The following is a 13,433-nucleotide window of genomic DNA, read 5'->3' as shown; positions in this document are numbered from 1 at the left end:
GTTTAGCAGCTTCCAACTTGGACATTAGGGCAGTGAATAATTTTCTGCACCATTTGTCATCCTAGTTTCTTTCCCTTCTGGTTTCCTAACATCTTACCTCCTCTTCTTCCCATTCAATAAGGTCCCAAGTATAGGTCAGTGTACTTCTTCTCCTTTTCCAAAACTCCAGGAAGACTGTGGCTATAAATAATAATAATATTTTTATAATTCTTTACCCAACCGCATCACATTCTTCATTATTGCTTTTTTTCCTTTGGATCGATGTGTTTTCACTATATTGTTAAATTACTGAAATTAATTAAATTTATAGTAAATTCATACTATTGGCATTTTATTTTCCCTCACGCTTTTCTCCCTGTCTCTGTATACTGCTGTCAGTGTGTACTCTTAGAGCGGAGTAATTTTTTTCATTGGATTACATAAGCATGACCCATCAAAGTATTGCTATGAGAAAAGGTCACTATTAGTGAGCTAAATATTTATTATTCCTTTTGACTCATACTTGCTTATTCAAAATTATCTAAAAGACCTAAATGAAGCCTTCTCCAGAAATGACAATAAAGGTCAGATGTTTTTTCTCCAGGACTCAGAGAGGGATGGAATCGAGGAGAGAGAAGAAAAAAGCAAGGCTATCATGATGGTAGGAGAAAAACAGAGAGCCAAGAAGATACTCTTGGATGCATATTCTAGGTAGACTTAGCATGGATTAACAGAGACTCAGTGGGAAAAGTAAAGAAATGCCTGAACCATGATCCAAATTTTCTGTGTAAAGAGTTTTGAGAGATTGTTGTCTTTCTGGTAAGTGGGCTTCACCTTACAACATTCAAGAGTTTGGGGACATAACTAAAAGCTCATATGTGCATTTAAAAAAATCCACGATATTCATCCATCCAACTCCCTATCCATTGTGGCAAAACAAAACAAAACAAACAAACAAACAAAAAAAATCAACAACAGCAAAATAGAGTTGGTGTTGTTAAGAGAGCAATCTAAAATGGAGCCAGAAGGCTTCCAGGAAGCTGAGCTTATACACTTCCTCCATGTGAAACTGAACTTTTAAACTGGGCTCTAACAAATGGCTTCATCCTGATACAGTTCCTGGAAGTAGCTCTGCATCTCTGAAATCTCTACTAAAAATTTTCGCTTAGCAAAGACATGAGCAATTAATCATGTATAGCACAGTGTAAGTCTGCTTTCCAGTGCCAGTCATAGCTCTTTCAAAGTAATATAGGCAATTCTTTTGAAAGCGTCCCCCACCCCCACCTCCACTTTTCTGTCTTTTTCTGCCTCTTTCTCTCCTGCTCTGAAGATAGTTGGGTTTATACCCAAATCTGTGTCCTCAACTGCAATTCCTAAAAAAATACCACCAATTAAAACTTCTATTTGCCTGACAATTCTTGTTCAACTTTCTACCTCACTGGACCATAATAACCTGGGATGATTTCCAGTTAAACTGGCCAACTTGGGGCTCTTTTGAAATACCCAAGTTAATCTATCTACAGAATCAATTAGCAAAAGGCTACAAAACTAAGCAACTTGAAAGAGAAGTGAGATCCAAAATGACTCTCCTCCTCCTTGGGCACCTCTGCAGATTTGAATAAGGTACGTATAAGAATCCACTGCACCCTACTGTCTTCCTGGTGGCTCCAGATCATTGCACTAAGTCTTCTTGGATCCGAATCTCTCATCCTAGTTGAGGTTCAGGCTCTATTTGGGTGTTCTTTGTTGCTGACTTTTTGTCTACGGGACTTAAAATGTCTCTCTGGTTGAGTAATGAACTCTTTTGAAAAATGTGAAGTTCACTTTCTAAGGAAATGGCTGCTCAACAGCCACCTTCTAGAATTCCTCCTGCATTCATATACAAAAACTATAAGTTTTCATCTTGTAACTTTCTACCTCACTGAACCCTAATTATCTGGGATGATTTCCAATTAAACTGGCCAACTTGGGGCTCTTTTGAAATCCCCAAGTTAATCTATCTACAGAATCAATTAGCAAAAGGCTATAAAACTAAGCAGCTTGAAAGAGAAGCATATATATTTTTTTAATTGGTATTTTGGGGCCTCCAAACACATAAGTGATTCAAAATTGCTTTCCTCCAAAACACAAATTCTAAATCAACCAAAGAAAATGCTGAGTTGTCTGAGACTTACTAGGCTTGAGAGAACGTCTAAACATTCTTCTGATGTCTCATTATCTGTACCTCTGCTTCTTTGCTGCCTGCCTGTTCCCCCTCTTTACAATATGTGGATGACTTCTTCCTCTGTTCACTCTCTGAGGAAGAGTCCCTGGAACATAGCCTCCATCTCCCACGACAACTAAAAAAATGACAATAAAATATCTAAAGATAAACTTCAGTGCTGTAAAATTCAAGTTAAATATCTGGGACATTTAGTTACTGATAAAGGTCTCCATTGGATTCCAGGAGGATCTAGGGTATTTTAACAATTCCTAATACCAGGACTAAAAGGCAAGTCGGAGGATTCCTAGGTTCGGCCAGATATGATATTGTAGAACTTTTTGCTCTGCCTCAACATTTATACTCTCTTCTCAAGGCTAACCAGATAGAGACCCTCATATGGACAGAGGAATCTCAGAAAGCCTTCAGTGAAATAAAAGGCAGTCTTGATGATCTGCCTCCTTTAAGACATTCTAATCACCAATTGCCCGTTTTTCCTTTTTGTCCATGAAAGGGAGGGAAATGTCTTAGGTGTCTTGACCCAATGACATGGAAGCCAACTTATCCATTGGATACTTCTTCAGTCAACAGTTAGATCTGCTGGCCAAAGGTCTCCCTCTCTATGTGAGAGCTACTGTGACCACCATCGATTTACTGCAACACACAGAAGAAATAATAATGGACTCCACTGACTCTTATAAAAATTTCTTCAAAAAATATTTTTATTAAAATATAGCTAACATACAATGTTATATTAGTTTCAGGTGTACACCATGGTTATTCAACATTTATATACCTAAAGAAGTGATCACCATGATAACTCTAGTAACCACTGGACACCATACAACATTACTACAATATTATTGACTATATTCTTATGCTGTACATTACATCCCATGACTTATTTATTTTGTAGATGGAAATTTGAACCTCTTACTCCCCTTCGCCTTCTCCCCTCCACCACAAATTTTTCAATTACAATTGACATGCAGGCCACTGACTCATTATGTGCCTCATTTAGTAAAAGTGTTACTTAACTCTCATTTTAGTCAGCATCTCTCTGCTAGCAGACTAACTAACCTCTTATAAAGTTCTTTTATTGTCTTCATCTAACATGACTATTGCTCAGTGTAATACTCTGAATCCTGCTGCTCTCCTCCTCTGTGCTCTGACAAAAACCCTCGTGACTGCCGGCCATTAACAGACCAACTACTAGCTCCCCAAGGTAATTCACAGAAAACACCTCTTGAAAATGCTCAGTGAGTTTGGTTTTCTGATGACTGTTACCTAAAAGAAGAAACAGACCATTATCAAGTAAGCTTTGCAATTGTCTCTTTAAATGAAACCACTGAGGCCAGTCCAATGCCTCAAGTAACTTCTGCTCAGTAAGCAGAGCTCTATGCATTAATTTGAGCTTGCAATTTGGCCAAAGGTAAAATAGCTAACTGTAGGTAAACCTACAGTTGCCCATAACTTTGGTGTGCTCTAGAATCAGAGAGGATTCTTGACTTCTTCCAGAAAAAAAAAAAAGATTAAAACAAATAGTCCTTATGTTTTAAAACTCTTAAAGGTTATCCAATTACCTAAATTTTTAGCAATCATAAAAATCCCTGGACATTCGATAGCAAACACCAAGGAAAATAGAGGTAATCACTTGGCTGGCACTGCTGCTAAGTTAGTAGCATTAAAACAATCTCAGCCTTTAATGGAGGCACTTACACTAATGGGTGAAGTGATTAGGGGTTTAAAACCCAACATGGAAGCACAGCATTTAGCTGCTCAATAAAATAGAAAAAAAAAATAGTTAAAACAAGGCTATACGTTTGACCTAAAATAAACCATGAGTGGCTTCAAACAATTGACCATTCCTCTCTGATTATATGTGACATCACATATTACAATATTTACACGACTTAACTCGCTGAAACAATGAAAAAATGATTTCATGGGGGAAAACAGTAATACTAGAAAACTATCTCCAAAGATAGTTTCCAAGGCATACCAAAAAATGTCAAATCTGGCTAAAGTACAACCCTGGAAAACTCACTCATACCTCTAATGGGGCATTTTTCCCTTCTTTTTAGGCCCTTTTAGGTCTGGCAAATGGACTTTATTCAGTTGCCGCCTTCTCAAAGATATAAATATGTTAGTAATGATTTGTATGTTTTCTCCTTGGGCAGAAGCATTCCCATGTCACAGAGACACAGCTTCAACAATGAATAAAATACTCTCAGAAAAGCTTTCCTACTTCGGGATCTCTGCAGAGCTTCATAACAGCCAGGGAACTTGTACCACAGGACACATGAATCAATTTCTTTGTAAGATCTGGCTGATTCTGCAATGTTTCCATTGTATATATCATCCTCAATCTTCTAGTCTCTTAGAATGAACTAACGGGGTTATTAAAACTCAACTGGCAAAAACTGGTGGAGTCTTTCGCCTTGGCCTAAGGCTCTTCCCCTTGGCATTGCTCAACCTAAGACCTACTCTCTTCAGCAAACATAGACTGTCTCCTTTTGAAATTTTTACCAGCAGATCTATGAGATTAGATCAAGGAATGTATGAGCCTGTACTGCTGAAAGGAGACCTCTTCTTATACTGTAAAGAACTTTTAAGGGCCCTTAAGACTAACTCACAACTCGTAGAGCAATCTTTCCATAACGTAATTCTGAGAGATGGAGATCTACAACATCATGGTCTCCAACCAGGAGATCATGTCTATTGGAAATGGCCTCTCCATAAAGATGCTCTTTAGCCCCGATGGAAAGAGATATACCAGGAATTACTAACTAACCTTTGTACTGCTAAACTTAAGGGTACAGGCTAATGGATTCACATTTCTCACTTAAAAAGGACATCCTCACCTGAGTGATCACCTCAGCTTATTGGAGATGTTAAACTGAAAATCTCTAAACAACCCAAGACCACCACTAGGATCTTCATTCGGGATCAAAGCAGATGATGCCTGACATGGATGGCTCCCAGACCAGGACAGTCATACATGATTCCACCCAGCTACTCTTAATTTGGTCCTCTTTTTGACCACCTTTGTTTCATTTACTGATTATATTACTATCATAATTTTTGTCTAAACAAAATTCTTGAGAAAACATTCTTCCTTTTCCTAGCTCTTTGGTCTAATTTCAAGATGAACACACTCAGAATTCTTATGTCTGCTTACCATAATGACTACCCTATTTGCCCTTCAATACCCTTTTGCTCCTGCAATCGAATAGTTATCCAACTGTGCCAATTTTACTGACTATTAGTAGGCGCCTGAACTAATTACACTCAAGATGAACCAGATTAATGGCCTGGTCCTTAAACCTTAAAAACTTACAAAATCTAACTGGACATAATGCCAGATTTAAAGTCCTTCTTTATTTTCAAACCTCTCTGGTAGGTCAATGTATGTGTCCTTGTATAAATTTGGTAAGAAAGGTTAGGGCCTACCCTAAACTAGAAAGTTCTTGGTCTATCTAAATATGATCAAATTTCAATAATCCATAATGAAATAAAACACTATGCTTCTCTAAGTCAACAGCAAAATTTGTCCTATTGGCTCACATTTTGTCCCCTGGACTAAAAAGTAGACTCTTAAAAAAAAAAAGTTATAGATTCCAAATGTGACATGGAAGGCTAAAACTTTTAAGGCTTCAATTCAGTCACTTTGTTCTCACAGAGAGTTCTGTGAATTTAACCTCATTCTTTATAGCACAGGATGAGAAAAGGCATTGAGCTGGTATCTAGCTGAGGATTGATTACTGGGTATAAAAATCTCAAAAAAGAAGAATCTGAAGAACTCCATGAATCAGTGATTTTAAAAAAAGGTGTTTATAAACCATGAAAGCAGCAAACAAACATTAGTCATCTTATTACAATTGATAGTGAAAAGTTGGCATCCCGGCTGGATAAGGTGGTCCCTGAAGCAAGAAGCACACTGAAAGAATACAAGAGCATTAAGGGCAAAGACCCATATAGGTTTTAGCAAGGGTGAGAATGTGGGGAAGGTGGAAGTGCTGGAGAACTGAACCAAGGGGATTCATAAAGTTTAACATCTTAGAGCTGTAAAAAAATCCCCATGCTCAGGCTACACATCAGAACAATTAAATCAAAATCTCAGGACAAAATCCAGCATTGGTATATTTTTAATGCTCCCAGAGACTAGCAATGTGCAGTAGCCAAGGGCGATCACCATTGCCTAGAGGAAAGCAGTTATTCTGATGAAAGAGGTGAAATGAAAATCAAAGTCAAAGTTATCGAGGCAATAGAATGTGAACACTAGAATTGTAATGTCAATCCGTCAGAAATAATAGCTTTCATTTTGTTATGATTTCAAACTATTTGCAAAGCATTTTAGCAATCATTTTAGATACATTATTTCTAATCTCTATCACATTTATCCTCAATAGTTAACAAAAATGTGAATGGCAACTACACATACCGGTATATATAAAATGTGCCGTAAAATGGCTTTGTTATTACTCTAATTTTTAAAGATTAGAAGTTTGAGATTTTGAAAGGTTAAGTGACTTGCTAAAGTCACACAGCTGGTTGGAACCTAAACTATTTTAACTCAAAAGTTGATAGTATTTCTACCATACCACAATGGCTCCTGAATGTTAATGGATAGACTTGAGACTGGAATGGAAATCTGAGAACAAAGTGTGAAAGTCTTCAAAAAAGAAGCTTCCTGGAGATATGTAGATATGAATGTAGAAAGAGTAATAGAAATCAGAGTCTGGAGTTCAAAGGAGGGAACCATGATGTATAACGGCAAAGAACAATGGCTTAGAATAAGCATGGAGACAGAGTGTGGGATGCTGAAAAGGAGAATGAGAATATTAAACTTTTTAAATGTTAGAATACAAATGCTTTAAGAATAATGTGTATAAAGTGAAAGTCATTTCACTTACAAAGAATGAAGCGTCAATACAGATATAGATGTAGATAAAGCAATAGAAATATATATATATGTATATATATAACATAAATAAAATATGTAGATAAATTAGATTATTATAGTTATAGATATATAATGCCCAAAAGAACATATACCGAAGGGTTAGCATTAATTGTCTGTGGGAAGTAGATTATGGCTACTTTCTACAAAGTAGACATGGTATGCACTGCCTGTGTTCTTTTTACCATTAAGTGGCAAGTTTATAAACTCTTCCCCTTGGTCTCGAGAAACTGGGTTAGAGATGGAGTTGGAGGATAAAGGGCCTCCTGCGGATAAGGGCATTTCGTTATCAGGGGAAAGCCAGGTTTCGCATGAGTCATGGAGGTAGAAAGAGTATTCTGGACAAACTGAAGATGATACTGCATAATTCTCTTCTTAGCAATCATATAGTATTTATCTTTTTTACTCCTGCCTCTCTGACATAAGTACGAACTTTTCTCAACTTTCAGAAAAATTTCAGAGGCACATGATGCCTCCAGTCCTTGTACTTCCATTTCCTTGTGTCCATTTCCAATGGCTTTCTCTTGTAATGTCAAGCCAATGACACCAAGTAACAGAATCATATGGTCATTCAGGTAAAAGAGGTTAGATTCTATATATAGTTTGTTCCAAGTTACTTATTTTAAATTTACAGAAAACAAGGCCCAGAGTGGTTGACATGTATCACTGATTCAGAAATCTGCTAGGGCATCTGCAACACTTTATTACGCTTGTACCTGTACCTGCTTTTTCTTACATCTGAAGGTAAGTTTCATGAGTGCCTTTCTTCTTTAGTATTTTTAGGGCTTGGAATAATAGAAATGCTCAATAAATGTTTTTTAAATTGAACTGAATGACCGCATAGAATCTAGCGACTGTGATGAATTCCTGGTTAAGTGCTTCTTCCATTATTCCAGAGCTTTCCAAATTATGCTCCTTGAAATTTCACCGAAGATATGGGAAGAAAAACGTTCCCTCACCAGAGAAGCCCATTCTTTATTGGTTTTATATATTTCTAAACAAGTTCAATTTTACTTGAGAAATAATTATTAATTTAAAAGTTCTGAAAGCTTCTTCACTATACTTTGGGTGGGAGAGTGATGCGAGAGAAGGAAGAGGTTGATTCCAAACTCAAATGAACTTAAATATGTTTGAATATGGAGAACAGAAAGGAATTCCAAGTATTGTTTTCATCAGAAAGGATAAAGCTTCTCAAAACAAGACAGGTTGAAACAACAGTATCAGAGCAACAACTCTGCGATTGCCAATTTGGACAACACCCACATGGTACTAAAGACTCACCCCCTTTCCCAGATTCATTTTCAGCAACATCCACAAGCACACTGTGCTTTGCCCACACAGTATTGCAACATCACTATATGTGAGGTGGAAATAGAAATCTCACTAAACAGGTTCTACAATTAGCGGAGAGGCTATGAATGTGGAACATTTTCCATGCCTGGGGAAAGTTACTGTGCTTTTGTTGTTATTGTTGTTGTTAACATCTTACAGAAATGAAATTAATGGACTTCTGTACATGAATGTAGAGTAGGCTAATTGAAATAAAGAGGCTATAAATATGAGTGAGGCAGCACATTTTGAATATTTGAAAAAACAACAATAATAACTAGGTTCTAAGAACATGGAAGGGCCAGTGTTTGAATCTTAAGCACTGAAAATCTTCACCAATTCCTAAAATCAGACAATATTTTTCCAAAGAAAAATTCATTTAGAAATAAGGAGGCACATGCAAACAGCATCGTGTTATATTAAAATATGATGAGAACTCTCACCACAATCTTGGCCAGAGCAGACTCTTAACTTTTATGTAAAGAATCTCCCTAAAGCTAATTCTTCCCATCACTCAATATACTATTCGCATTTGGATATTAGACATTTCTTTAGTATCTGTTCAAATTTAAATGGATACTTTCAATTGAACTGCTAAAAAAATGAAGAAGTCCACACAAATAAAAACTTGTCAGCTTTTGCCATGTATTTTTCATGAAATATAATATAATCTTTTTAAAGCACAGGAGTAATTTTTCTCAGGACCTTTCCTCATCTTACAAATCAACCATCTCATACACTTTCCCTACTTAATTCTGTTCAACATTTGCTGATTACAGATGTTAACGCCAGCAAAAATGACCACAGTGGCATCTTATCTTGTTCACTTCTGAAATACAGGTGCCTAGCCTGCCATAAAACTAGGCTTTCAATAAATATGTGCTGAATGAAGTATTTAAAACTGTAAAGAAGAAAATAAAAAAGTCACCTACAATCTCACCACTAATAAACAACTATTATTAAAATTTTGGAAATTCCATCCAAGGTATTTTTCTTGAGCAGTATATTTAAGACTGATACTCAGAGGAATGGCCATGCAGGTTGTTAATTTATAACAGAAAATAACTGAGTTTGTTAAAGTTAATTTATAACAGAAAATAACTGAGTTTGTTAAAGTTCTCATCTCCATCATAGGCTGGCCTGTCCTCTCCAGGAAACCTTCGCCAGGACAGGGTACCTGTTCTGTTAACCTTCTCAACAGCTTATGGCCTCCAGGACAGTGTTCCAGAACTAAGGTCTATATCCATTCTGACTGGTCAGGGCCAGAGCCCTAGACATTAAGTATTTACCTTTCACCTATAAGCATCCCTCTAGAACTGGATGCTCAGAACTGTACTTGGCATCATAGGTGAATGTCAACCATTATAAAATAAACTACTAACTTCATGTTTATAATAAATAAAATAAAATTTATCTTCTTGACTAAGTTACAATGATCCTCAAAGGAACATCTTCAGAAAGGCAATATGACATGGGGAAAGAGCATAGCACGGAACAGCAATGTTCTGAGTTTGAAAGTTGCCTATGTTCTTTTCTAATTGTGTGACCTTGGACAAATGACTAAGTGATGATAAGCCTCCATATTCACAACTCAACAATGAGAACAGTAAAACCATCTTCAATTCATGTTGTATGAATTAAATGGGGTGCATTTCATAAGTAATCTATGCTTAATTCCTATTAAGAGTAAAATATAATAACCATTTTTTTTCAACATTCTTTTAGCTGTTATGATTGCAGAACTTTTATAGACAAAATTCTTGGTTTCCACTGCTTTAAGAAATTACATATTTTTCTTCAGGAAAAAATAGAGCTATTGTCAATTATTTATATTTCAGTTGTTTTACTTTTATAAAATTCCATTATAATCAGTTTCCACATAATAATTTATATCTTTGCTCATACCCAGCAAATGACTTATATTGTCCTTTTTCTTCTTTTATATTTAAGACTATAAAGCTGCCTCTAGAGTAAATAATTCAATTCAAAACATTTTTTGAGAGCACAGTGTTTGTCTATTCTTATAGAGCATATACAAAAAAGTGAATATGAGTTGCATCGTATTCCTGAAGGGGAAGAAGAGAGCTAGCATTATCGAACAATTACAATGTCCTAGACTTTGTACTAGGTATTTTTTACTTTAACTTATTTGCCTAAAAAGATTACTTTTTTCTTTTATTAGACCACTATATCTGAATTTTGTGGAAACAGACATGCAGAATGCTTTTTGGTCCACACTTTAAGCAAATATTCAATAAGTCACAGAATAATTAAATTGTTTATATTTATTATTTCGATGTGCCTCAAAGCTCCCCATAGACACAGCCAGAATTTCTGGCTTTCCCAAATATTGGGTGTAGTAGAGTGGCCCTGAGTGTCATTGATAGTTGACTAATGGAATGTTGAGTCAGGGATACACATGGTTTGAGTTTAGTAGCATATATTTATGTTTTTTTGTGGGTACTTCCATGTGTTTGTCAATTATTGCTAACTACCCTGATGTAGCAATGGATTTTGAGAAAATTCCTTCCAGTTCACCTGACCCTTTCAGGTGCCAGGCCAGGGGTTGTATGGTAATGACGCACACATCTATGGTATTCAGCACTGATAATGGAAGAGAAATAAAATCTAAAATACATAGAGCCAGGAACTAGTTTATGGAAAATTCTTTCACAAATTTCAACTCACATATGAAACACACTAGAAATTTCCCCAGATTTACAATATTAAAAATGCACGTGACATTATCAATAATAAATTACAAAGCTGAAATAAACTTTTCAAAACTATCAATAATAAAAAAAATAATTTCAATTAACTGTGCTAGAGGAAAAGACTAAATTACTTTTCTATGCTTTCTATGGAGTATTTTTTAAACATCATATGCAGAGGAAAAAAAAGATGTAGACAAAAATGTAGGATAAAAAGCATTACAGAGATGAGTTAGGTAAGTTAGTTAAAAAATGGTTATCTTTCTGGATTTTGAATTTATATAATTGGAGACTTTTAAAATTTGTACATTTTTTTATTTTTCCCAGTTTAGTTACTTTTGTACCCAATTTGTATTCATAATTTTATATTCTTTTCTTAAAGACAAAATTGTGTATCTCTTTCCATGAACAGCTATAATGCATTAAACACATATGTGCCAGGTATCCTGCCAAATGTTTTACATGTTTACTCCCTAACTTCACGATGGCTTCATGTATAAGAAATGATTTTATTGCTGTTTTACTGGTAATGATACCAAAGTTCAGAAATAATGAATTTGCCCCTAAATAAACTTGACTCTCTATCCCAGGTCACTCTGACTCCTAACGTAGGTTACCAGTTTAAAGTATTCATTCAAAGGAAGGGATTTACAACAACCCTAGATGTTCTTTTTAAAGATTTTCTCCTGATTCAACAAAAATGTGTCTTTCCATTTCTGTAGCTAAGAGCTTCTAAGAACTGTCAACTTACTTAAAAATAATGTTTTCATCATTCTCTACAAAGTGGTTAAGGTGCTTATAATCCTTTAAATGGATGTGAAAGCCACTTATTGTTATTTGCTGCCCATGAACTTGATTTCAAAATCCCCTTCAGGTTATGAATAAGTTTCCTTTTTCTTCTGCCTCAGCTTTTGAGCCAAGGAACAAATCAAGGTTCCTCTGCAGAGTGTACAGACCTATCACAGGCATCTCATTCTTCCCTCACTCTACCCCTCTCCAGGTCATGGCTCAGGGCTGAGAACACTTAGCTAATAAATTCTGTGCACTTTTTCTGCTGAGGTTGTTATTTAGCTATTATAACTTTTCTAACCAGAAAGAATCAAATTAGAGATGCCGGGATTTTCTAATTATCTGCCTTGATTTTTCTTTTTTCAGAAGCATTAATAAATAAATCACTTGGATTTTTCCATAAAGGTGGCAAAATAAGTTGTATTACCAATCTGGCAGTTTTGCAATTATATTGCATGTATGCCTGGTTGTAACTTCTTTTAATTAAGTACATATAAAAATAGGTAACATAGTTGATAAATTGGGCAACAGTAGTCTAAAGAGGTTAGATTCTATAATTAAAATAGGGTACTAAAATAAGGAAACTTGTATAAGAATACAGTCCATCATACAGGAATCAATCAGTTGTGTGGTATCCCGCATGAAAGAAAATCTTTCACTTGTTAAAGAGATCAATATCATTTCCTAGCAGGCTACTGCTTGGAGAGTTGAAAAGTTGTTTTGGGTGCTAGGAATAAGAGGCTTCACTTCATATCTTGTCTATCAGCAGGAGCCTAGAGGAAGCCCAGAATTCTCCATCTCGGCAAGATGCCCCCATTCTACATTTACACCTTTCTGTCCTATCTTCACTCACACATTGGTCCATCAGCACTGAATCATTGTAGTCCTCAATCCTATTCCTACTAGTTACTACAAAACTAGAATTTTACCCCTTAACCCTCAGATTTTGATTCTCAATTTCCAGGGAAATGGGGATTGCTTTTATGATCATCTCCCACTCCTTCCCCACTCTTTGAGATACTTTCACAATGCCGTCTTTTACCTAAAGTCATCCACAGTAACATCTTTTATGTCCCCTCACCTTCTTGATCTAACTGGGATGCCCCTGAAACCACACTGTCCAAGTGACATTCTCAGGTGATGGCTATTTGTCTTCTACAAAATAAGTACTGAAGATGAAGTAGTGAATTTCTTGTTCCTCATTGATACTTCAAGATAATTTTCTCTTAAAGATTCACAGATTTGAGTCTCACATTATCAGTCCATACTTTGTGCTATCTCTTCTTGGGGAAGTCATCTAATGCTCCCTGGGACATTTCCCCAACTTCTCTGAAGATTTTTAAACTCTTGGCTTAATGTAACTCATCAGCATGACTCTTAAAATCATTCTTTGCAATTATAATATACATAGATAATCTTTCTAGGACCTTGACTTCTCAATTCTATCTTCAAAGTATATACT

At 35.8% G+C, this 13,433-nt stretch overlaps 1 protein-coding gene across 2 annotated transcripts in view; it reads right to left on the bottom strand.

Annotated features, from left to right (window-relative positions):
• ANO3 (anoctamin 3) overlaps positions 1-13,433 on the bottom strand; it is a 331,395-nt gene that overhangs the window by 30,464 nt on the left and 287,498 nt on the right. For both annotated transcript variants that reach the window (XM_039865959.1, XM_039865968.1), the window contains one exon: positions 98-180. In XM_039865959.1, coding sequence (XP_039721893.1) covers positions 98-180 — 83 coding nt within the window. The remainder of the gene's footprint in view (positions 1-97; positions 181-13,433) is intronic.

The sequence above is a fragment of the Pteropus medius genome, unplaced genomic scaffold (genome assembly GCF_902729225.1).
Source record: "Pteropus medius unplaced genomic scaffold, Ma_sr-lr_union100, whole genome shotgun sequence".
NCBI lineage: Eukaryota > Metazoa > Chordata > Mammalia > Chiroptera > Pteropodidae > Pteropus > Pteropus medius.
Note: the sequence above shows the minus strand (reverse complement) of the source record. Positions and strands in the feature narration are given on the sequence as shown.